Genomic DNA, 26,523 nt, shown 5'->3' with positions numbered 1-26,523 from the left:
CACAGTGAGTGGTTGCAGTGAAGTGTGATACCAAATAGTAGCTTATATCCATCTGGTCCATATAAGATCTGGCACTGCAATGCGTTCCATTGCCTAATGCCAGGGCTGTGTGGAGAATGACTGACAGGTTTGAGCTCGCTAAACCTGTTCTTACTTAAGATGCATTCACACACTCACATCTATGTGACGGTCACCGGGTTGTTACCGAGGTCAGCGAGAGATGTAGCGTCTGTTCCAGTGAAGAGAGAGCCTTGAAGGTCAAAGGGCACACAATTAAATCGATGCATTTGTCACATTTATGTTTCATGTTACAGCCGTCATGTTTTAGTGACGGCAGAATTCAAAATACACCTTCAGATCCTGATTTCAAACACGACAAATGATCCGGATTTGGTTGAGTTGTTTTGGGGGCACAGAGTCACTTTTGATGTCATGGAAAGGACTTATCTGGGTCGCAGGAGGTCAGAGAGCTCTTTAAAGGTCCACCAGTCAAAAACCTTATCTTAGTTGTATTAAGGTTGTCGTGTGCTGACAGCCTGTCATGTGTTTAGCACTCACCACTGCAGTAGTGTCGTAAAAATAGCGAAAAACGTGGGCTGATTCTGCAAGCAAAAATAAATCTACAGAAAACAAAAGTTTGCGTGACTTTGAATGCAGCACGAACCTGAATCTTTACCATTGTATTATGCTCATGCACTGATTTATGGGTGGAGGCTATTCTCTTCAAATCTGTGATGATCCCGGAACATTTTGTCTAACTCAATAGACAGCTAGGCAATAGCCTCTTTCAGAGTACGCATATAGACTTACCTTTCATGGCGCACTGTAAATAGGAGTAGTGTTACACAGTGTGTGTGGGAGAACATAAAGCACATTGTGAACATTTCTTATTGGTGGCAGGAAAAGATCATATTTGTACAACCAGGGACAAATTGTAAGTGAGGATGGAGGTGCGAAAGAGGACTTCTTTACACATGATGTCTTACTGAATTTATGAACATGAATTAGTGGAGTTGTTAATATTTGAAACAGAGAAACATTACATTTTAAAGTTCTTAAAGTTTTTATTTGTTCATATAGGCAAAAGTTCATATAAAGGTAAGGGCTGCCTGAAGGTAAAGACAACACAGAAAGATTAACTCACTTAGTAGTTTTAAAGCACTTAAATTACGCAAACACTTCTTAAACTCCCCGATGCAGCAGCAGGAGTTAAACTCAGGAGCATTTGTCCACTTTGCTCCAGCCTGGTCCGTCTCTCCAGGATTGGTGGGGGCTGCTTGTTTAAGCCAATAGGCAGGGAGCAACGCAAATGTCATTTCGCTGTGACTGCCAAGAGGAGCACCATAGCGCACCGTGCGCCGCTGTAATGACTGAGATGTGGTGACAGCGGGTGAAGTCAGACCAAACTCTATCTCAGCGCTTCTCCCCAATGCAGCCAGTATCTGGAGTTTAAGCTTATCGCTTTGCACAGCTCCGGGTTAAACTTCGCGGCACAGTGGTGCACCCTCTCTGGACTTTTCATCCCATGCCAATGAGACGCAGCGTGAATCGCTTTTCTCGCTTCAGGAATATTGGTTCTGGATAGTCGGTTTACTGCGACTAAACGCTTTGTGGGTAAGTGGACCAAGTTATTTGGTGCATTTTAACAGTTGTTTTGGGACTTTAGGGTCTGGAGTCTGGGCAGTTTATAACAGTTTCACTACATTTGTTATGCTCTAAATTATGCAGTGTTGGGGAGATTTTCATCAACAATATATAGTTTAAACAACCAAAAGTCCATCAGTTGAACTGATACTCTAAAGGGGTCATATTCTTCTTGTATCATCCCCAAAACAATTCTTAAAACTGGCTTCAATTTCCTAATCTTCTAATGCTGATTTGCGCTTTTACGCAGCAACAGTTCACTTTCCCTGCTTGTAACCTAATTTATCTGACGCTGAATAAACTTGGGTCAGAGACGTGGGTCAGAGGCGTGGGGCTGGTGGAAGTGTGGAGTCCCCCGGGCCTCCAGATGTATGGACTCAGCTGTCGCCTGTCACATTGGTGACAACTGGTCGGCACTTCGTGACCGCTGCTTGTCCGCCACTGCAGGGCTCCATAGCTGTCAAGAGTGCTGTTGAGTGAGGGGGAATGTGGTCACACACCCGGCCACATAAAGTATGAGAAGTCAGTCTCACTTTCTTCAATTCCAACCATGATGGATAAGGTGGTAAACGGCTTGACCGAACAAAATATCCATTCTAATGAATAATTGAATTTATGTTTTAGTCCTAAAATGTTTTATTAAAGTAAGTGAATCCATCTGGAGACATGTTTATACTAGAAATCAACATCTCGAGAAACTTCTTGCTTCAGGTTTCATGCCCCTAATAGTGTGATCTGCACTATTCTATGTAAACAAACATAACCTATCCTTACTTAGTGAATGGTTTTAAACCTGAGCATGAGCCTAAAATATTTAATTAAGGTGAACATTTGTGCAGTACAGTCAGCTCTCTAAATAAAAAATAACCCTGCATGCTGCTTGAGTAAACTCATCCTTCCTTATGGACCTCGCACAGAGCTAAACATGCCATGAAATGTTTCCTTTGGAGAACAATGACACACCCTCAAGTTTCAAACATTTCCATTCTCAGCTGTGTTAGAAAGTGCAAAACCTACAAGTCACAGGAGAGCAGTTACTGTTATATTTAACCGAGGCTGTCTAAGATAATGTTTTGCTCTCATTGGCGCACAGTAAACATCTACATAAGCCATTAAGTCCCGTGCATGCCCTCTTGGGGGCTGACAGAATGACAGACCCACTCGGCTCATACCAAAAGATTGCAGAGTCAGACTGGCCTGAAATCTGTCACTATGGCCACAGCTGCCAAAAACCGAGCGCTGCTGATCCCAGGACAGTTCACATTGAAACCTGACAGCTAGGTGAGAGGACAGACTCAGGAGATGTCATGGTCTTTATTTTTACACCTTGGATAGATTATGGAAGTGATTTGAGGTGTGGCTGGAAAATACAAGTAAAAATGTTTTTAAATAAATAGAATTATACCTTGAAGCACTTTGACAGTACAAAGGAGGAACTGCAGGTTCTGCACAATGTCAGCGATTCCACTTCAAAGTGTGACTCACCAGGTCAAAATCTGGCTGTAATTGCACCAGAAGGTGTTTTGGAATTTGGTCACTTCCATCTATGATTACAACACTGTCTAACCATCCTATCGCTGACATTTGTGTTGTTGTTCATGGCCAGAGGGTAAAGAAAGAAATACTCACAGTGAGTGCGAGTGTGAGTGTTGTGGACACAGATGGATAGAGGACCGAGCGCAGAACCATGGTGGTGGTGTCACCTAGTGGCTAGAATAAAGGTTGACGCTTTCACTGCGACTCATCAGCTGCATTGACTTCACAACCTGAACTACTTCACATTTCTATCTAAATAAGACTAAACTAAAACGTATGATGTTTTCTGCGCGCTAAGGAAAGCTGGTCAACACAAACTCTGTCATTGTAAGTACTGACACATACAAAATGATGGCCCTCATGTGAGATTTTACTGTAAATGTTAATATCTGCTGAAATCTGGCTCTCATGCTTCACAGATGCAGTTATTTATTGTTTAGATAATCTAGCAGGGGAGGCTTGTGTTAGGGGGGGGGGGGGGATGTGAGCTGAGGTTTTGCTTTCAATGATCTGCTGCACATGAGAATTATCTGTAAATACTAAGTTATTTATAGACTAAAGGATTTACAAGTGGTGTTTTTGGAGAATCTCCACATGTCGCACAGTGCCTGTTCACGTCTCATTTACAAAGCCTCGAAATAAATCACACGTACCATTAATAGAATCAAAAGACTGTAAAAGCATGTTGTTCTAGATTTGTGTCTGAGCTCAAGAGGGAAATAAAATGTAACATTTCTTTGGACACAGCAGAAAGAAACGGCTCTAATCCTCGTCTGCCAACTTCATGTTTATGAGTGCTCGCTTAACAACCGTGCAATATGTTGATGCTTTATTTGAGTGCCAGGGTGCATAAAGACTGGAGGATTTAGCATTCGGTAGCAGAAAGGCCTGTTTTTTCTATGAGCACCTCATAATGCACCTTTCAACTAGAGACGCTCGCTTTAACATTAGCACTACCATTGCATTAGTGCACAGCAAGAGTGGCGGAGGTGGAGAGAAATCGGAGACATGAAGCCAGTCTCAGACATAAACAGTGGGGCATGTTGTGTGTGCGTGTGTGTGTGTGTGTGTGTGTGTGTGTGTCTGTGTGTGTGTTTGTCTGAGAGAAGCAGATGGACAGAGACAAAGTGGTCACCTATATGTGTGTATGACTGCCGAACACGCATACGCTCTCCAACACCTACAGACAGTCACCCAGCTGAGTGCGATTGAGCAGAATGTAAGTCCCAGTGCCCGTGTGTATACGTTCCCCACTGTTGATTTAAAAGCCCAGTACCGGTGAAATGTACACAGAGGCCTGTTTGTGCAAAGCTAGAATGAATCACCCTTGCGTCCGTGTAAATCGCCTGCAAGCCAAACACTCTGGCAGCCTTTTATCCCCAGACGTGGTCCAGCTCACCGCAGCAGGGCTAAAAGCAGAGCGGGACAGGCCCGTGTGTTGTGAGGAGCTGTCAGAGGAGGCCAGTCTTTCATGGCTCTGCACGGGAAGATGTGGCATGGAGTCAGGTTGCCATAGACAAACTCCAGAGAGCAGAGCGCATTGACTGTAAACTGTTTGTGGTAGGTTGGCAGGAGGTTGGATGAAATATGGCTTGTTTAAACGCCGGTGGTCCCTGAATCCTTGGTCACTGGCCCCGGCTGAATGGACAGTGCCTTGGATGGTCAAATTTAGGGCACTGGTACACTGTGGTTGTAGAGATTGGTATAACAACTGTGCATGCTGCTGTCTGTGCTGTAAAGTTCCCCCTCCTATAACTTTCAAACAGCATCATGTATGAGAGTCATCGCCTGCAGCAGTGGCACACATTGGATGCACATGTGAAGCATTATTCTAAAGTGATTAAAGGTATAGTGATTTAGCGCTTCCAGGCACAACTCTGTTTATTAGGAGCTGCAGGATGATGTTAGAGGAAAACGGGTTTGGCTCTCACACTGGAGTTTAATGCCCCAGCAGATCTCTGGTAACCACACGGCATAATTGCGGGACTAACCGTCAGACCACCGCGATGATAAAAGTCATTCTTGACACACATGTTTCATTATCACCACCATGTATAGGCATGATGCTCAGCTCTGGATGAATACTGCATAGTAACCACGGTGCAGCGCTACACAACTGGTTATTATCGACATGTCTGTCTTTGATAAAGGAGAGTAACAGATGCAGAGAGGCCAAATGTCAGATAGAGTTTTTGGAAAGTTCCTCTAACCCAACTTGACACAGACATGGCCGCCTGCAGGAGGGCATGTTTTCTCCACTGTCCTGCACATCTATAGGGATCCATCCAGGCAATCACAGCATCAAGGGCTGGAAGCAAAAGAAAACATATTACTCTGAGATAGTCATTAAAAAAGCCCGGATCATTTCCCCGGCACACAACAGGGGATTCAGTTAAAGCTTTCCGGACCCACGGCTGGAATTATGCAAAACACGAACCCCTCCCTCCTCTTCCTGTGGTTCTTGTTCCTCTTTCCCTGTTGTCATTGTCACAGGAGTGAGGTCAGTGAGTGTGGATGATACGGAAAAGGTCAACAGGGTTTAGAAACTCTGCAGGGCAAGGGATTGTTGGACTGACAACAAAGGTATTTCCTAAAGATTTTTCAGAAAGGTTACAGTTAGAGACAGTGGGGACAGCTGCTGGACGCCTGCCAGAATATTCCTCTCTGAACCTTTCCTCATTAAAACTTTCATCCAGTCATATTTTACTACGCCATTAATTAGGTTTTGAAACACATGTATGCATACAAGAGTTTGACCTTTCTCCAAAATCACACAGTGCTGGATTTAATCTTAATAACTCATTGAAATATCTCCTAAAATACGTCATAAGAAGATTATAAGGAACACAAAGCGATAAATCAATACCTTAATCCCCAGCGAGCTCTCTCTCAGGGAAAGATTTAAACTGCTGTTTCTTCTTTTTCAATGGGGGAGTTTTTCATGAGAGCTAATTCAAAGATAATTCCTTGACGGGATCTTACAGCCATGAATAGCAAGTGCTCTGTATAACACCAGATATGTACCGCAGTATGCTTTATATTTATAATGAATCACTGAAGCATTAAATGATTTATTCTCCAGGAAGTGTTGCACATTGACAGGGTTGGATATCGAGAACAGGTTCTGAAGTGAAGCTGTCTGGAAATGTAAGACTGTAACTGGCTTGTGTGTTTCGATTAATCTTACTATCGCTCAAAACTAAATTAATTAAGTCATTTCATGCAAAGAAGGGAGGCCGTCGAACATGACGATGCAGATACGACTGCAGTGTTTCTGATGTCCCCAGTTGTGGTCACATTGCTCTAAAATCAGCTAATGCTAGCATTTCTAGCTCAAGTAAAGTAAAAAAAAGTGTAAAACAGCATCATTGAAATTGAGCAAGGCAAAAAAATGAATATATATTTTTTTAATTGCAACCAAAAGAAATCACGAAATGTCTCATTGTTTATGTCTAAAGTGTTTTTTTTGCTAGATTTGATCATCTAGAATTGATCAAAACTGAAACAATATTCACCCCTAACCAATTAGATTGACCCACGGTACCTGAAGAGATACAGAGGATACATAAATTAAAATAAACTATGTAGCCCTGGCCACAAATAATTGATTCTAATAATTGCATTTGTAAATTTGAAACATTGAAAGTCTAATTAACTGCATATTTTGAAGTTTATTATCACAGCCGTTATACTTACATTTGCTACTTCAAAATACAACTCATCTCTTCACACAGAGGGTATTATCGGTTGGAAATCCATCACAGTAAAGGTCGATGTTGTAGGATGACACGCAGATGGGTCAATATTGACCGAGGCCAACTGAGGACATGTCTTGCAGAGCAGCAGCCTGAGGCCCACAATGGGCCCACTGAGCTGACGCAGAAACAGTTCGTTTGTCCACAACAACCTGACGGCAGCTCCTAGTGAGAGGCCGGTTCAAAGAGCCCGGCTTTTGTTTGCTATGCTCGCACTGTCTTCCTGTTAGGGGCTGGGCTCCCAAAGAAAACAAGAGCAGTGGCTCACCAGATGTGTACATCTGTGTGCGTGTGTGTGTGCGCGCGCGTCCTGTCCAAACACACACACTTGACCACTCAGGAAGAAAGTTTTATGATGTTGGAAAGGAATAAAAAAGTTGAAGAAAAGGCATCTCAGATTTTATGGTAAGGGCTTGTTATTTTCTTTAAACACACTCAGCACTCATGTCACATGTTCCTTTATGCTGGCCCATGGTGCTGAAAATGGTTTGGTGTCATTAGTGATCTCAGTGTTAGCGGCACCAAAAATAACACGCTGATGCTGAGAGAGAAACAGACGTATTACATGTAAGGTTTCTAAGAATAAGCTCTGCTCTGGGGGACTGGTGTCCTTAATTGGGGGGTGATAAGGCAGCCAGTTCTGTCCTTTTTTCCATTGCACACATACTGTATTGTGCCAACAAACACACATGCATACGCACACTCACACACAGAGCACCAGGCACAAATGACCCCATGTCTGGCCTGTGTATCTGCTAAACTGACTGAAGCCACCCCGGGGGCTTTAGATTGGATCTCATTACAGCACATAACATGCACACTGAGCTCACACACCTATTCTATCTTCCACAGGCAAGCATGCTCTGGTCCTGATATGATGTAACCAAATCACATTAAATACAATTTCTTTGTAAATATTATGAAACTTAAGGCTGCACTGTATGAGGAAAATAAGTGTTCAGTGTTTTTCCAGCAGCAAAAGCAAACAACATGCAAAGTTACATTAACTCTGTCATGGCAGACCATCAGCTCAAATTGTTAGTGCGACTTCTTTTATTTTGTTTTTTGGGCATTTTTAGTGCTTTTATTAGGCAGTGGATAGTAGAGTAAAGGGTCAGAAATGTGGGAATACATGCAACAACATGCAAATCAAAACGTCTTCAACACCTAAAACGTGACAAATGATTCAATCATCAGACCGCTCTCAGTCTCTGAACAATCTAAGCCAACATGCTTCTTAATTAGTGCGAGAAGTCAAATTGTTTTCAGGTATTACCATCATCACGATACGTGTTTCCCATGACATGCTATCGTTTTAGTATCCCACCTAGCTACATACAATTCATATATACAATATATCGCAAGTGTCGAATATAAAAATAGGTCAAAGCCACAAAGAGCATAGAGAAACTCAATGTGGCAAACAGATGCACAGATAATCAGATATAAGTTTGCCTCCCAGGATGTAGGACCTCCAAACACGTATAACCCCTTTGTCCTCTTCAGAAATGAGCATACATTGTACACACATATAAAACCAGCATCAATGAGTTAAAACAAGACTAAACTCCAGTCGGACGTCTCATAATGAAAGTAGTAGGTCTAGAAATGTTTTCTGTACATTTGAGTGTGAGTCACGTGAGGAGGTGAAAGGGTCAACAACATCAGAGCAACGGGGAGGCTTGCATTGGAGATCATTGGGCCTCTCCTCTGCTCTTTCTGCTGTTTTTACTACCACCTTAATGACTTAAATTGTGTCCAATTAAGCAGAGCTGGATAGAAGCATCCCCGCTCTCGGTCGTCAGAGTTCCCTCTGTGCTAGTGGCACTGGAGCATGTGTTTAATTAGAACGCTCTAAAAAGACTGTGTTTCTCCAGGAATGTTAATCATTAGTGGGATCCTGACTGAGCCTTAACTGTTTCAGAGTATTGTTGGATTCCATGCTTTGCCTTTTGAAGCCGTGCAGCTCAGGAAAATGCTTCCACGTGTGGGAATTGCCAACTTTCTCTTCCTGCATCCTCTCCTTCTACATCGACTTGCTCATAGCACTCATGCCTGAGTATTGCCTGTTTTGTTATGGCCGTCTCCTTTATGTGTCCGTTTGAGCCCGGGGCTGGAAACACACAGGTAATAGTTTACTTGCCATATGAAGGATATACTGTTGAACTTCGAGGGAAAGGTGAGGAGAAAAGCCCAGATGTGTGAGGTGTGAGGTTTAAGTGGTGTGTTATTTAGACTTTCTGAAAGTATGAGGTCATAAGCTAAAAATGTAGTCTTGAATGCTGCAATTGTTGAACCTGGACATCGATGGGGCGCTGTTTCAACAAGAATTATCAAATCTTTTCGCATGGCACGGAAATGAAGGCATGAAAAACCTGCCAATTTCCCCAAGTCATGCTTACAGTTTCATTGAAGAAATGAAGAAAGAAAAACGACGGGGAAAACAAAGATTTGTTGGGTTGAGGTGTTAATGGGGCTTTTGTCATTTTATGTCCATATTCTCAGTTTGTCCACGGAGACCACACATGGCAGGCTTTGCCCTTTGCTGATCCAGTGCTTTTGTCAGTGCAAGTGAGTAGTGTAAGAGCAGCCCATTCATCCTCGGCCCGCTCTGTGTGCAGACAGCCACAGGCTTTTGTTGAGTTATAGTGTCCTCAAATAAAGGGGCTTCCTCCCTTTAACAGCCCCAGAAGCTCTGTCGCTCCACTTCCCATTGTTCACAATGAGGTCCGGCTTTTACAACTAGGTGAGAGGGTGTCAAATTGAGGGTGAAATATGAGCTGTCCCAATCGTACATCTCTGCAATGTTTGGCAAAGCAGTTAAACAGCGGTGTACTTTCGATAAAGTGAAGAAACAGACAGTGTGCTGACACCGGGCTTTGTTCAGCAGAGATGTGTTATGTCACGTATTACAGGTTGGAAACTGAACATTCATGATGCATTACATAATACAAGACACACCAGGGTCACAGCAGATTAAATAAAGCAGAAATAAATGTGTATGTAAGTAATATGAGTAATATTCATAGATTGCTCCCATGAAATCAGGGGCAAACTGACATCATCTTCTTATGTTGTTGGTGTTATACAATAGCATTACACACTGTAATCATTTAATAATCAAACGCAGACGGCTTGGTTTTGGACTCAGGACTTTAGTATTGTGACCTTTTCTTGTTAAAAAACTAATTTTTTTATAGAGTTGAAAAGTTCAGAAGTAATTTAGTCCAATAAATCTTGAATCCTGTCTTTTGTTCATTTTAAATTGTTCCTATTCAGCGCTCTTGAGAAACACATGATCTTTAGTGAGGTCAAGTGTCAAGTGAGTAGATGTTTCTCTTTAATTTTTTTTACAAATGTCTCCTGTCAGAAACTAAGCTTGGATCTAAGCTTTGCCCTCAGCTGCCTCCAATGTGTCAGAGTGAAACAGTAAAAGGGGTTATGTGAGGGTTATAGGGCTAACAAGCCCACTGTCTGACCTGAGTTTGTCAGCGCCAATCTAGCTAAGTCAATATCAATGCGCTGACTGCTCCACCAGTTGACCTTTTCCTCCCTCTTTCAAGGCGTAAAAAGGATTGTTGTTACAGTAGAGTGATAGGCTTTTATTGGCCTTTATAACTGAGGCTTTTGTTGGGCCTGTGTCCTGCTAATACCCGTTGGCAAGTCATTCAAACCTTGAGAATGCCTACTTTTTATAAGGTAGCTCACACACCAGTGAGAGCTGTTCTCAACAATGGTCATCAATGACGGTGAGTTAGAGACTGACCTTCCCTTTGCCCTCTTTGGTACCAACAATTTATGGCAGTTCTTTGGACCCAAATTAGTCTAGTCTAAACAGGTACTTTAGACTTTAATTCATACTGGTGTCCATCTCTGCACATGTTTCACACGGGGATCACATGCTTACTGTGAGATACAGCGTTCAGCTTTTACTAGATGCTTTGTTTTTTATGGGTCTCCTTTTTCAAGGACGTGTTTGAACCAGAGAAGAATGCAGCTTTATCGTCGGGCGTTGGTTCTGATGATGATCATCTCTGTCCTGTCATTGTCAGGGCATGCTGGTCATGGACTACCTCGCCGCTAGCAGAGGGCGGTTTTTTTCTCCTTTTTTACAGCGGTGGGAAGGTGCAGACCAGGTGTGAGGTGCTGTTCAGGTCGTTGTGGCTATGACAAGGGAATAGGCTGTAAAGCCCCGGGGCCATAGATTTATGGGTCATCTGGTGCTCTCTAAGGTCAAAGGTCAGGGATGCATGACTTGTCCAACTTTATATTATTTCACCATCTGAGGCGAACCTTGAACTGTGACAGCTCTAACTATAGAGTGGTGCGATGTCAGAATGAGACTCAGGATGTTGTGGCTCCCGTTCGGCAGACTAAAGATAATCCACAGATGCCTTTAAATAGTTGTCCTCGCCTTAGTTCATTGTCAAAGGCCACTGATTCTCGTTTGCTATTTCAGTGCAAGATGTCCCCACATTTGAACTTCAAAGATATCTGACATTGCTTCTTTGAACTTTTAAACTTGTTGCTCAAATTCCTTTACGATCTGCGACTTTAAAATGAGAAGAAACTGTTTAAGGAAGGGTAACCGTTTCCCTTCAGGTTAAATGTAGCAAAATCTTGTATTGAATAAAAAACTGATTCCTTTCTACATTTTAAGTACAATTCTGTTTTTTCATTATGACGTTGCTGAATAGGCGCTACTCCAGATTACTTTACCATCTTAGCTTTGCATTTGATGAATGCCCCCCCCCCCCTCCAAAGGCAGGATGCTGTGTCGTCCCTCCCCTCTAAGAGTTGCTAATGGAGCAGGGTGCAGAGTCATTTGGACCAGCACAATGGCCTTAGGTTCGCTGTGAAAGGGTGCCTCTCCTCCCTGGCCTTGGCTGCTACAATGGCTTTGTTCACACACACACACACACACACACACACACACACACACACACACACACACACACACACACACACATGCACACATGCACACACACACCTACGGCACATGAACCATGCAGGCACCCAAATATTAGTCTATAAACCTCAGAATATCAATCATCAATTTATATAATACAGTTTTTCTGCTTTTGATAAAACTTTACTTACTTTCATTTCAGTAAAAGGACGACCGACCCATCTAAGATGCATTGGTTTTATTTAATATAGTGAAATGACGGTCACCATTCACCACCCACGCTGTGATATCTTCGCACATATTGGTGTGAATGTGAGGTGTGTGGGCGAACAGAGTCACTCGCTGTCAGTCAGATGAGGTAAACCAGGAATGAGTGGCCATGTTTTTGCCCGTCTTTCTCAGCTGATATTTTGATCAAACAATGCTAACTAGAAGGTTTTCAGTAGACAATGATGTTCTGCTGAGCTAGGTTCAACATATCAGCCATGAGCTGTGATCTGATTAAATGAGACTTTGCAACAACTACCTTTGAATTTACTGTGGATTCGTCCTAAATGATTAAATCATTGGCAGAAGTGTGCATGTAAATCAAATATTCTGTTGCTTTTCAATCCTATGTGAAGATACATTTTTCAAATAATTTCACCGCTTGAACTTTGTGAACCCTGTTATATCAGCCCAACTTAAACATCCCCCCCAGTGTCAATGCTTCACGCATGTGTTCGAGTTCACCAAATGACATCCTGACGTCATGTCCACTAAATTAAACAGCTTCTAAAATGTTAATAAAGAAAGCAATTCTAGCTGTTTTATAGATTCCTTGCTTCCTAGTAAAATGTTCTATTGCTCTGTTTTACAGTCTTAAAGTAGGCTATGTTAACCCTTGTGTTGAAAAGGATGGAAGAACTTTTTAGTTCTCTTAGAAAGAATTATGTCCACTTTAAAACTAGAAAGTAACACTTTGACATTATTGCAACCAAATAAAACCGCAAAAGGATGCAAAAGGTGCAGTTTGATCTGAACTAGTCACTTTTGTTTTCTGAGGCAACAGGAAGAAAAGCACGTTCTGACATTCCTGAAGAGGTGAAGGAGAGGCAGAGGTCAAATGCGTCCCGGGGAGTTTCACTGGACAGGCGCATATGTACATTTGAGTTTTATTGAACACGTTTATACGTTTAGCTTCTGTCCTACCCGTGTATGATAAAAGCAAACAGAAAGCTCGGCCGATAATAGCTATGTTGTGTTCTCTTTAGAGGTTTTTTCTAAGGTTTATTTCAAAAGACGTTGAATATGTTTGTTATATGAAAATACAAACAACCTGTTGCAACTAAAATGCCCGATACAAATTTCAAGAGCCTCAACTGGCACATTCAAATTACTTGTTTTGTCTGAACAACGGTCAACTATGATTAAAAAAACACATCAAATTTGAGAAAATTGAACAAGTGAATGTGACATGATTGAAACGGTTAAACGATTATAGAAATTGTTGTAGATTTATTTTCTGTCAATCAGCAGTTAATGGATTAATAGTTTAAATTCTGAACTGAATATTATGTAGTTTCTGTAGAATTTAGGTAAACAGAGTGACAATATGAAGATATGTCTATTTGATATATTCATATAACTACTTTGTTCAACCTTACAATACTGTATATAATGTAATATAATGTAACAATGTTTGACCCTCACTCAGATAGATAAGAGCAGCTTTGTGGTTAAAGTAAATTCTTTGTTTCTGTGAATCATATATTATTTGGCCTGATAGCGTGACTCATTTAGACTTGTTGAGTGGAAGGCTTATGCCAGGAAGTTGTAGACGCAATGATTCATAGGAGGATACATAAAGCATCTTTTGTTCACGAGATCCAACAATCACTCTGTAATCATAAAGACGTAGTTAGCGAACATCTTTCTATAACTTAGTGACACATTTTAGCGCGCAAGAGAACAGAGACAAACCACCAGACACACCACATCTTTGAGTTGACGATAGGGAAGGAGAACGAAGAATGTCATGAGAAAGCTGTTGAGGAGATGGGGCGGTCGGCGTGGTAAAATGAGCTCTGCCATCACTGATGTGCTACTTAAAGGCGCAGTGCCTGTGAGCTGGAGCTCTACCGGTGGTTCTCATTTGGAAGCATATGTTTGAAGTGCGAGGGGAGGGTCAGCAGAGGAGAGACGCCTCGCTCTCCCGTACCCTGCCGGGACTGGCTGTTCTGAGGTTAAGGGGCTGGGCTGAGGTTGGGTGGGTTAGATTGGGGGAGGGAGGAGGAGGAGGAGGAGGAGGAGGAGGAGGTGGGTGAGAGAGACAAGGGTGGGATGACCATCTGGTTGAGCTCCTTCATGTACACGCACATGCACACACCCCTCTCAGACACTCTCTCCCACGCACTCAAACAGACTTCTCGCTGACGTTTTACAGTCTTAGCTTTGATATGGGCTGTTACTGTGCTGACAGCTCTGATAGAGAAGGCTGACTGCTTCTGTCCTGGAATTAGAGCTCTGAGGATCTTGCATATAGATATGGAGCCCAGAGGCTGAAGAAGAATCTAGGACTGGATATAGTGGTGATAACATCCTTTTTCCTGCTTGCCTCAGGAGAGTTGACCTACACTGAGGTAAGACCAACAGGGAAATGACTGAAGACGTAATCTGTTTTTTTTTCTTTTCATTAGAGCAATATGCTTTGTTTGCAGTGAGGCTGAAAGAAAACATACTTTAACAAGTGGAGATGTTAAAGTATTGTAGCACACCATGTCCTGAACTGTCTTTAGGTACTAGAAGGAAGCTTACTCACTGATGCAGATTTGTAAAGTGTAGACATGTACACAAAATCTCTTGGATTATTTAGTTTAATGGCAGGGTGGTTAAATTATTAATCTGTGTTTTGCATGATGTATTTAAAGACATACAGCACATCACATGTATGCTGTATGCTTTAATGCAACTTCTGATCTTTGCTAAAGTCCTTCAGAGGGACTTTTTTTCCCGTTGAGGTGTTGTGGAGGGCGCCAAAGTTCAAAGAGTTGATTTTATGTCCCCTATACATGCAAACTGAATTTATTGAGATGTAAATGTGTTTGATGTCCGCTATGTGACAGCAGCACGTGTGTTGAGTCTTAGTTCAGTGTGGCCGGCGCATGCAGGTGGTCTCCATAGTGTGTATCTCTGTGGGGATGTCACTCCCATCCATTTGGTCTTGGAAAAACACTCCCCCCCCCCCCCGGCCATTAAAGGAAGCCTCAAAATGATGACCAAACTCCAGCCATGTAGCACCTCAACACTGCATAAACCGAGCTCCTCTCTGGGTCTCTTGACAGCCGCACTCAGACTTTCCAGCAGCTTTCCCGCCCTTGTGTTTTTATGCTGATTGGATTTTAATATTCTGCAGACAGAAATGCTATGAATGAACATCCCCAGTGTTGTTTTTCAGTCCTTGATTTTATGATGATCAGTTGGTTTATTGGATGATTTAATTACAAGTTTAACCTTAAATGCTGATTTACTTAGCTATACGTGTGAGGCTGCTGCTTCACTAAAAGATCTGATTGTCTAACTAAGATCAGATCTGTCCGGCACTTTGAAGATTTGTTTCGTCACTTTTGTTTTTTCACAAGGGAACAGTTGACAGGCTGTCATATGAACATATTTCAGTTTACGGGGATAGCAGGGAGCAATAATATGCTGCAAGTTAAGACATATCTCTTCTGACATAAAAACTGATTTTTCTGAGTTCAAGCTCAAGTAAGCAGGGACTTTGAATAGAAAATCTTGTTTTTCTCTTCAAATAGAGCCTGTCCTGCAATGCTGAGCTCGCAGGAGCCAAGTTAAACATGTTTGGCCGGTCCAAACTGACAGAGAGCGCTGTGTTGCGTTGTGTGCATGTCCATCATCCACTTCCTAGAGGAATATAGTAATTCAGACCAGAAGCTGCTTATTTTCCCTGTGCACTCTCTCAAGGGTTGTTAATCCAATGCTCCAGTGTCTGGAGTTTGGGGGGACTCTAGTTTAAGTGTTGTTGAATACTCTTTAAAAATGTCACTGACGACTATATTTATTGGTCGGTCACAGTATGAGGTCCCGTGAGAGGTTTGTATGCCACACAGTGATTAAATACTGTTATGCTGTAGTTAACACAAGATGCAGAGTCTCTGCAGTGGGTTTTTTTAACGGTGCATAGAAATCTATGCTTATTTTGGTCCTTAATGAATCACATTTGCACCTACTTGTTCATTGAGCTCCTGTTATACAGAGCTTGTTGGAATATAAGCTTTCTGTGCAACAAGACTATCAGAGTCATTGTGCACGAATTGTCCTAGAACACAGGCAACTTCATTCATTCTAAAATATCGTGTGGGATGTTTTAAAATCTTCATTCACTGAAAACCATTCAAAGCAAGCATGTGTTCCAGCGTCCCTCTTTTACCTGCCTTGACTTACATTTCACCTCTTTTGTGGAACAAGACACATTAACATTTTCATACATGTCAGTCACTCTGTTTTAGCCTCAGTCTGATGGCACCCCCACCACCCTCTGGCCCTCTGTGGGCAGATCAGTCAGATATGCAGGCCTGTAGCTCCCAAAGCCTTGTTAACAAGCACCTTTACAAAAGAGTGAGGGGCTGTTAAACATTCAGGACTGCAGGGGTCTGGCTAGTGTGGGAGGAGGGCAGGGCAAGGGGGAGTGGAGCAGTGAACAGGGGGAGATGAAAAACTTAGCTCACAAACCATAGGTCCCTTGTTGGGAGAACAAGTTAAAAAGCCAGCACAAGTGATGAGTCAGTGAGTTGGCAGGTCAGTATGAGCATGGCTAAGTTAGTTGGCTCAGCGCTTCTGTCATTCAAAAAGTTAAGGAAGCGTCTTTCTGGGCAAAGAGGAAATGAACTGCATGACATCTAAAGGGAAAATTAGCATGCAAGCAGATGTGGTTGTATCTGAAAAGCGCTTTGCCTAACACCGAGCCGTGTACATCCTTTATACCTCTTTGCTAGCCTGGCTTAAGATCAAGCCTGAAATTCCTGTGAGTCAGGTTTGGCTGTGTGAGACGTACCTCGGGGAGATTTGGCCAACATGTGAAAGCAAACATCTTTCTAACAAATGTAGTGCATGAGTGAGTCTGTGCCTGATAAAATGTGAGGCTGTGAAGTCTCTAGGCTCCTGGCAGAACCTGCCTATAGTTAGCTATCTCCCACTTGAAACCCAAGCTGCACTCAAACAAGGCCACATTTTTGCATGGTATTTTGGTCTAATTTGCAAGTCAATAGATGCGAATAGAACAAGAGAGTGTCTTCTTTCCCCCCCCCCCCCCCCCCTCCCCTTTCTCATCTGAAGACAGGTTATCTGGGTTTGAGGGCTTTAACTGTCATATATTAGGAGATAACACAGCACATCTTCAGGAGAAAAAATGACTTAAAAGGGAGATAAACAGGCTCTTGATGGAACAAGCCTTTAGTAGATTCCTTCACAAAGACGCCATTGTTCAGGACATCATAGGCTCTTTAATGGGACATGTCATAAGCCATTCCGCCTGACTTGACACTTCGGGGTGTAATGCAGGCACAAATTCAAAAAGAAAGCACATGATTCCTCTGCCACCACTATCCATCATGCCTTACTCTGAGAGTATTTGGGCAGGCTAGAGGACGGCATGCCAGGGGCTGGCAGCGGCGAGGCCACAGGGCTGACTTGTCCTTGAGGAAGATGAGTTGATATGAATACCCGGTAGCCGCCTCGCCTGGCATGCCGTGTGCGGCAGTTAATCACCCGTAGGAGTGTCTGGTGTGCCACTATCTTAGAAAGAGATGTCACATAACGATAATCAGGGTACATGAGCATACAGCTGAGTCTGACAGGGTGTTTATGTCGCGGTAAGAGTGTGTGTGGACCAGCTTATCCTATAGCAGCCAGTGTCTATATGTCCGCTGCCTGCGTCAGTGCTGGCTCCAGCATAAATGTGTGCATTCCCTTTTCATGTGTGCATAGGAGCTGCACACTCCCAGGGGCAGCCATGCATATATATCATTCCAGGAGAGAGCGCAGATTTTCAGGCCCCTTAACTGTCACGCCGGTGTTCAAAGGCTGCACTCGAGTGTGTCTGGTTTTCTCAGCTGTCTCTCCGAGGCCCTCGGTGCCCTTGCCGGCCATAGGGGGTAGAGGCTTGGGGGGAGGTGGTGTAAGGGCCAGGCTGCTGGACGCTGCCTGGGCTCCCATTTGATCTCAGCTAGAGCTGTGAGAGATGACCACAACTGGACACACATTCATCATCTCCATGTCTGCTCAGTCCTGCAAAGCTAACAGCGGCACAGGAAATAGAGAAGGCGTATAGGAGTGATTTGTTTCGTTACTAACAATTATTCATAATTAGCCTAACCAGATTATGTTTTTTAATTGATTAGTTTTGTCACAAAGAACAAAAAAAGGCAAAGTCAGGAACAATAACATAAATTCTTGTTCAATTCAATAAAGTAAGTGGCTACAGCTTTACTTGGTCTGGTACAGTATGACCAGTAGCATTGTGGCTAATTACAACACTGCAACCAATGTTGCTATTTAACAGATGTTACTGAATCAGTTGACTTGACAATAAAGATTACATTAATTATATTTTGTTATCCAACTATGCACTGGTTTATTTTGTTTCTGCCTTTGTTACTACTGTAGTACAGTCATGTCTGGTGCGGATGTAAAGGAAATCATTAGTGACTACCACACACATAGATCAACACTGTGCCAGCCTTTGATCTCTGTGCTCTATTTTTCTCCTTCTGTTGCGTTGTCAGTGTCCAACCGAGTATCAGTCGGACCCATCCATCCAAGTCCCCCTCTATCCATGTCTCTCCACTACCTCACCTGTCTGCCATTGTTCTGTCCATCAAACAGATGAAAGGACGATCGGACGCTCACTGCAGCAGGTTGGAAAACAAACAGTCCAAAGAAAAAGGGGATTGTGGACATTCCTCATATGGTGGCCCTGTCTTAAGGCCAGGCCTGTGTTTATACAGACCTCAGGCTCAATTGATCAAGCTAGCATCAGATCTCATGTGGTGGCCCCTCTTGTTACAAAGTATGACCTAGCACCTCAACAGGCTGAATGATGACTCAGTCAGACTCAAGCGCCACAGATAAGGTGAAACCTAAAGGTTAGACGGTGCCGGTTGTTGTTCTTGCTTTTGAGTCGATAGCCAACTGAATGACAATGTCGGAAAGGAATTTGAGGTCTGTGCATTATTGCCCAACGCTGGGCGTAAATATAAACGACTCTGAATTCACTGTGTGTTTATGAATAACTAACTGCTTGTTATTGTCACTATAATGAAATCGGACGTCACCTCATGAAGCTTTGGGAATTTCCTAATGGTCTCTATATCCTCAAAAGCCACATGAGGAGGGCACATGTTTAACTGCCACCACAATAGCAGTGAAAGGGTATAGTTCTCTTTATGAGTGTCTTTATGAAGTACACTCATCACCAGAAGGGAACCAAGAAAAGCTTGCTCAGATACCCTAATGGGCTTTTGAGGGGGGCCGTGGGCCTCATGAAAGAGACAGTGATGGTGTGATTCACCCGGTGGTTAACATTTAGACGGCATTGGTATGAGAGAACTGGTTATAGATAGAGTGAGCATAGCATCATGTGGGGATTGGTTGATGTAATGGCTTGTTAACCAACAATTCGTTTTCTTGTCTACTTCAATCCTCCCTCCTCCTTCTTCCCTCCGCCCCATCCTTCCATTTTTTGCTTTGTCCGTGTAGAAAAAGAGAATCTGATGAGCCTGGCGAGTGCAGTAGTGTTGGCGGCGGGCTTCCAGGGCGGGGCACGTCAGCGAGACTTGATGATGGAGCACAAAGTCAATAAGCTGACCTCTGGCTTCCAACGCAGCTCCACCTCCGACGATGACTCCGGCTGTGCACTTGAGGAGTACGCCTGGGTACCACCTGGACTTAGGCCTGAACAGGTAAGCTAAATATTGCTTACGATACCCTATTCTTATCGCCATTGTTTATGGAATTCATCAAGGCGTTCTGATCTTAGCTTTGGCATTCTTGTACTACAAAGAAAACGTACAGCGCAATATTGCTATCTTTATTTTCTGGTACCTTTTTCATTGGTTCACAAATCCCTACCACAGTGAATAGTGGTGAATCCTCCTGACAGAGAGTAAAAACAGCCCTGACCTGATTTGAACTCCCTTCTAGCCCATTTGCCTGGCCCAGATAAAATATATTCAGCACATTGCTGAATAACATACCGGCTAGAGTGTCTGGATAATGGCACTTATGGGACAGACAACGTATTTAAAAAAAACTTTTCCTGGGTCCCTTTGTTTGTGGCAGACTTGTCAGGCTCTACCAGGCAGCCACTTACAGGCAGGATGTGTGTATTTTTATTTACAAACTGTGGTATGGCAAAGTCTGCTTGTGATTATCAGAGATCTGTTAAGATGAGGACTTGGTGGGTCTAGCCGACTGCTGCTGGCAGGATCAGGAATCAAGGGGCCGTCTTTTAACAAGCCTTCTCCTCCACAAACACAGGCAGGGCTGTTAGTTGTGTCCGCAGGGCAGCCAGTGTGATGTGGCACTTTTCCCAAATCGGCTGCATTTTCCCCCTCTTCTCTCCTCATGTCTCTCTCTTCTATTTCTGGGTTTCTGTCCTCCTCTCCGTCCCATTTCCCTTGTTAAACAACACACATGGAACCAATGAGGGGGCAATCGGTAAAAAAAGATGGGTTTCGTAGTGACAGAGAACCTTAAATCCTTAACAAGCAGGGTCTTTTGTTTTAGAAATGCGTGGGTCAACTGTAATGCATTTACTGCAGCCATTGCCCTGAATGGGCCATGTATTATGGGTCATCATTACAGTGAAGAAACACATACGGCCTGAGTGATAGCTGACTGTTCCCCAGCCCCTAGGGAGCTGGATGAGGGTTAATAGCAGCATGAAAATGTGCATAATTTATGGCGGGGGGCAAACGTCAGGCTGATTGTCAGGGTAAATTGCTGTTATCCCCCTCTAGACGGCCAAAGCTGCAGGAAGCCCCTCCAACACACAAGACAAGCACATCCCACCTCTTTATCCGGCCGGCTGTAATAGCCCCTCCCTCGTAAAGTTTAGTTTTCAGTGGTCAGCCCCAAGGGTCAAAGTGCCACAGTGACAGGCTGCTTTGTCCTGTCCCTATAGAGACGAACATATGACTGGAAAAATACAACCTTTAAACTGATTTGACCTGTTGACCTGCTTTGACTTGTTTAGTAACGATTTATGAAGAAAATGATATATCCAGTGCCGTCAGCATCAACGCTTTTGAAATAAAGATGATTTTGAGGGTTTGGAAAAACTCAAGCAAAACACTTTGACTCCACAAAGTCAGTGTTCCATAGATTTTACACAGAGCTGTCCCAGAATGTGTCTCATCACAAATTAATGTGTCGGTTCTCTGGTTCCTTTGGAAAGAATTTGTGTTCATTCATATGGGTTGTTATCATAACAATAATATATTGCTGCAACTACATCAGGCTGAAGATTTGGGTTTAAAAAAGCTCAACTTCTAAAAGGGACACAAAAACATCTAGATGTTCTTGGAAATCTGTAATTTGTAATGGATAATTTAAAAATAAATAAAATGGTCTCTTTTTAATTTGTCTTGAGTGGGGATTCATTGAACCGTAATATGTTTTTTGCCTCATCATCAGTGATATATTTAGATGCTTTTCAGCAGAAACCAAACCTTGTACCTAGTCTTAACGCTCAGATGGGGTTTCTCTGCCTAATCTCCTTTCTCCATGATTTATCCAGGTCCAGTTATATTTCTCCTGTCTGCCTGAGGATAAGATCCCCTATGTGAACAGTCCGGGAGAGAAGTTTAGAATCAAGCAGCTCCTCTACCAACTTCCACCACATGATAATGAGGTGAGAATATTTAGTGTGCATGTACATAAATACAAGTACCATAAAATTCACCCCAGCAGGTCCTCTCGTTTATGCTGGGGCTGAAGAAAATATTAGAAGAGTAGCTGTATCTGTTGCCTGCTAAACCCATGGTGTTAACAGCCTCACCATCTCCATGCCATCCCACTAATGTGAGCCCTTGGCATTCCCATTGACATCACATGGGGGGATTTTTGTTCCACAATCTTGTAGACATGCAGTGTGGGCACAACTGTATCTTTTGACTTGATGATTTTATGATGTTTGCCGGTAGCCCCCACCAGCAAGATTCCTGTCATAGCAGTGGTTTTTACGAGGACTGGTCAGCGGGGGGAGAGAGATGCTGTTTGAAAGAGTCTTTATGTGATGCCACCACCGCAGTGGCACCACAGTTCGACTTGGCTGTCTCTCTCCCTTTGTTGCCCGTCCTCTTGATTTCACTCTAAACACAGGCCTTGTTTGTGTAAACGTCTGCTTTCCCTCTTGTTAAGGCTTCGGGAAACATCAAAAAGGCCTGTTGTAAAAATGATGTTCTCAATCAGGGACTGTGGGTGGAGATATGTAGGGGGTGTAGGAAGGGCAAGCTAGGGTCAAGAGTTGCCTTTGTTCAGCATGCTTGGTATGCACTCTGCCCTCTCTCATACTTACCTAAGTTTATAACCTTTATTAGTGGCTGACAGTCTTGCAATTGGGTCCTTCAAGGGGTGTATAATGAAAAGCTCCCTTGAACCACAGCAGGAATTTTCTTTCAGTATTAGACCTTTAAAAGAAGTAATCCCACTCAGTGATGTACAAGTGTGTGATGGTAAAATTGGGCTTTGTAACCATGACTTATCACTTTGCTTCCCAGGTGCGTTACTGCCAGTCCCTCAGTGAGGAGGAGAAGAAGGAGCTACTCATGTTCAGTGTCCAGAGGAAAAAGGAAGCACTGGGGAGGGGCACAGTGAAACTGCTGCCCCGAAATCTTCTGAACAGCATTTGTGAGCATGTACGTTCCGTCTTGCATTTATTATTTTACTTAGTATTTACAATAATAATTCAGCAGCTGGAGGGTGCACATAAACCTTGTCAAAACAAAGTCCCACTGACGTAGCTCTCCAATAGAAATCCATTCTCTTGTTTTCTTCATTTGAACTACCCGTCCTATCCAAAGTAACTGTAGTTGATTTGAACAGTCATGTCCTTATAATGCACTGGTCAGGAAAGAAAAACAAATTGATCACTCTGGGATTGCAGTTAGGACAAACCAATAGACTGGTACACACAGATAGGACAAACATTTACCCCCTCAATATGATGCTTTAGTATCTATGGGCTTGTCTTTGTGTTACTTTTGGAACACATATGCGTTTGAAGCCAAAACTATGTCCATGTAGTTGTGTGATAGATGTAATCACCTGTGCAGGATTTAGATTATACTATCACAGAACATTTAGGTACTACAGTCATTACAGGATGTTATAATCAACCATGTGATCATGTCTGCATATTGCAGTGCGGTGAAAACATCAACGGTGGAGAAATGGCAGTGTTTTCCTCGAGGGCGGGCCCTGGGCTGTGCTGGCACCCCGCATGTTTTGCCTGCTCCACATGCAGCGAACTGCTGGTAGATTTGATCTACTTCTACCATGATGGAAAGATCCACTGTGGAAGGCACCATGCTGAGCTACTCAAACCACGCTGCTCAGCCTGTGAAGAGGTAAAACCCTGAGACTGAAATACTGAGAGAAAACAATGTAGTGACGGAGAAACATCCAGTTTGAAGTTTATGGCCTTTCAGAATTACTCTGGAATAGCGATAACATTTAATTTATATCTATACTGTATTACATAAATCCAACATGAATATATATACTGATGACAGCCAGGAAGGCAAAAGCTGCCAGTTTTGTCTCATCCAGTGTACATCTATGTCTACAGATTATCTTTGCTGATGAGTGCACAGAGGCAGAGGGGCGCCATTGGCACATGAAGCATTTCGCCTGCTTTGAATGTGAGACAATCCTGGGGGGCCAGCGCTACATCATGAAGGACGGCAGACCATACTGTTGTGGCTGCTTTGAGTCTCTCTATGCAGAGTACTGTGAGGCATGTGGGGAACACATTGGTAATGATGATTTTCTAGAGTTCAAATACCTGTCATGATCTAGACTTTAGTCTTTAGACTTTTACTAGTATTGCTTACCACCTCAATATTTGCCGTTTTCCAGGTGTTGATCATGCTCAGATGACCTATGATGGCTTCCACTGGCATGCCACTGAGAGCTGCTTCAGCTGTGCCCAGTGTAAGAGCTCTCTTCTGGGCTGCCCCTTCCTGCCACACCAGGGTCGCATTTACTGCTCTAAGGCCTGCAGTCTCGGGGAAGACGTGCATGCCTCTGATTCCTCCGACTCTGCCTTCCAGTCAGCACGCTCACGTGAATCCCGCCGCAGTGTGCGCATGGGCAAGAGCAGTCGCTCAGCCGACCAATGCCGACAGTCCCTCCTTTTCTCACCATCTGTCAACTATAAGTTCCCTGGCTTGAGTGGAAACGCTGACGACACCTTGACCAACAAGCTTGCCCACATGAACTTATCTGATGAGCATTTCTGGAGGGGACGTGTTGAGGAGACAGAGGCACCTGAGGACCAGGAGGAGGAGTGGGCTGAGCATGAAGACTACATGACTCAGCTGCTATTAAAGTTTGGGGAACATGGGGTCTTCCAGCAAGCCAATGACTCCAGACCTACAGATTTCTGGATCACTGAAAAGGATGCCAAGTCGAAGCAGGAGTCATCAAAAGCTGGAAGTGGTGGTGGAGGAGGAAGGGGGAGCCTGGCCAGTAAGAAGTACCAGCCTGACATGTACTGGGTCCAGTCACAAGATGGGCTAGGGGACTCAGCCTATGGTAGCCATCCAGGTCCGGCGAGCAGCAGAAAGATCCAGGAGTTGGAGCTGGATCATGGGGCTGGAGGAGGCTTCCAGGTAGAGGAGCCCCAATGGTATAATGACTCTTTGGAGTGCATCACGGACGAGTTCAAGAAGACAGATCAGAGTGTCCGAGACTCTATGGACTCACTGGCACTCTCCAATATTACCGGTGAGTAGAAGTGACATAACGCATCAGATCTTAGAAAGTAATATTTTATGGGATGGCAGTGATTGTTTTATGAGTGTGCAATGTGCAAACATTTTATAATTTGTCTCTCTCTTCTCCAGGGGCCTCGGTAGATGGTGATAGTAAAGATAGACCTTTGGTATATTCCATGCAAGGTTTCCATGAACTGGAGACAGAAGACTGTGAGAAAACAAGTAATATGGGAACCCTCAACTCTTCTATGCTACACAGAAGTGCAAATTCACTGAAGAGCCTTGTATCTGAGCAGGAGGATAATGTTCCAGAAGAAGAGGAGGTGCCTCTCCCAGAGGACAGACCCAAACCTCATATCCCTGCCCTCAGGAGGACTCGTTCACAATCTAGGCCACAGCAAGTCAAGTTCTCTGATGATGTGGTGGACAATGGCCATTATTGCGATGTCCCAGTGCGCCAACCACCTATGAGTGAACGGACTCGCCGGAGAGTGTACCACTTTGAGGAACAGGGCCAGGAACTTCCCACTGGTCGCCACCATCACCACCACAGGAGGCATCGCAGTCGCAAGTCTCGCTCTGACAATGCTCTTAACCTTCTGCCCAAGGAGAAGGCCAAAATGTGCTACAAATTTGACCATAGAGGGAACGCCCTTGGCCCCAAGCCGCACCAAGCCTTCCACGGCCACCCTAATCCTGCTGCCATGTCAGACTATGGGCTACAGGGCCAAGCCATGGGAAAGTTCTTGGAGCTGTATGGGGATGATGATGACTGGTGCTCCACATGCTCTTCTTCTTCCTCTGATTCTGAGGAAGAAGGATTTTTCCTGGGTCAGCCCATCCCTCAACCCAGGCCCCATAGACACTACTACACTGACGACTTGCCCAGCCCTGTGGCAGGCATGTCCTCTCCTCCTTATGGCCTACGGACTAAGTCCAAAAAGAAGAAAGGGCACAAGGGGAAAAACTGTATAATTTCATAGACTTTGATTACTCTATTATCCTTACCTTTGGGTAATGCTCTGCCACTCACCTCTGCCTCTCATGTCCACTGTAAAATGCAATAACAGTCTGCTTGCTACTAAATGCTTCACAGCACTCAATTGACCAAGGTGTTTGTGTAAAACACAAGTCCTTATTCTGAGTCTTCATAAGTATACGCCTAGCATTGAAAACATTGCCAGTAAAGTAACAAAGTATTTTAGAGTAATACATATTTATAAACCACCATCTAAAACTGTGTTTATTTAACAGTGAAGATATTAATGTATATATTGTAGAATTAAAAGACAAAATGGCTATTTTTATACCCTTAAGTTCATGACAAGCTTTGTACCAAATTGGCATTAACCTTTAACTATCGGCAGTGGGTACAGAGCCATTTTCCATGAGGGTGTCAGAAATTGACCAGTTGACTCTGACCCAAGCTCTTCAAATGTGTTTGCCTCCAGGCGTGTGCAGCGCTGACATAAGAGAAACACTGTGTGTATTAAAAGGCCTGGTTGAGTGGTGTATTTATGGGTCACTGTATTGTAAGCAAATCATTGTAATCTGTATAAATGTACAAACTGGAATATAAGGCTAAAATAGATGATAATTGTAATAAAATATCTATATATCATGATTTGTTTTGTTCTTTCCTGCCCAGAAATACTTAATGGATGTAAGAAACGAGAGGAGA

General features: G+C 43.5%; 1 protein-coding gene across 3 annotated transcripts; it reads left to right on the top strand.

Moving 5' to 3' along the window:
• Nucleotides 1-7,246: 7,246 nt before the first annotated feature.
• prickle1a (prickle homolog 1a) lies at nt 7,247-26,453 on the top strand. 3 transcript variants are annotated; one of them, XM_029432894.1, is made up of 8 exons: nt 7,247-7,340; nt 19,600-19,802; nt 21,641-21,754; nt 22,623-22,760; nt 23,268-23,471; nt 23,693-23,879; nt 23,983-24,852; nt 24,972-25,825. In XM_029432894.1, the coding sequence occupies exons 2-8, from the start codon at nt 19,614-19,616 to the stop codon at nt 25,823-25,825; spliced, it is 2,556 nt and encodes an 851-aa protein (XP_029288754.1). In that variant the 5' UTR covers nt 7,247-7,340; nt 19,600-19,613. The 3 variants fall into 3 exon arrangements, with proteins under 3 accessions (XP_029288754.1, XP_029288756.1, XP_029288755.1); XM_029432896.1 differs by lacking the exon at nt 7,247-7,340 and adding an exon at nt 14,272-14,465 and having other exon boundaries at nt 24,984-26,453; XM_029432895.1 differs by lacking the exon at nt 7,247-7,340 and adding an exon at nt 14,272-14,465 and having other exon boundaries at nt 24,972-26,453.
• The last annotated feature ends 70 nt before the right edge of the window (nt 26,454-26,523 follow it).

This window comes from Cottoperca gobio, chromosome 6, assembly GCF_900634415.1.
Source record: "Cottoperca gobio chromosome 6, fCotGob3.1, whole genome shotgun sequence".
NCBI lineage: Eukaryota > Metazoa > Chordata > Actinopteri > Perciformes > Bovichtidae > Cottoperca > Cottoperca gobio.
Note: the sequence above shows the minus strand (reverse complement) of the source record. Positions and strands in the feature narration are given on the sequence as shown.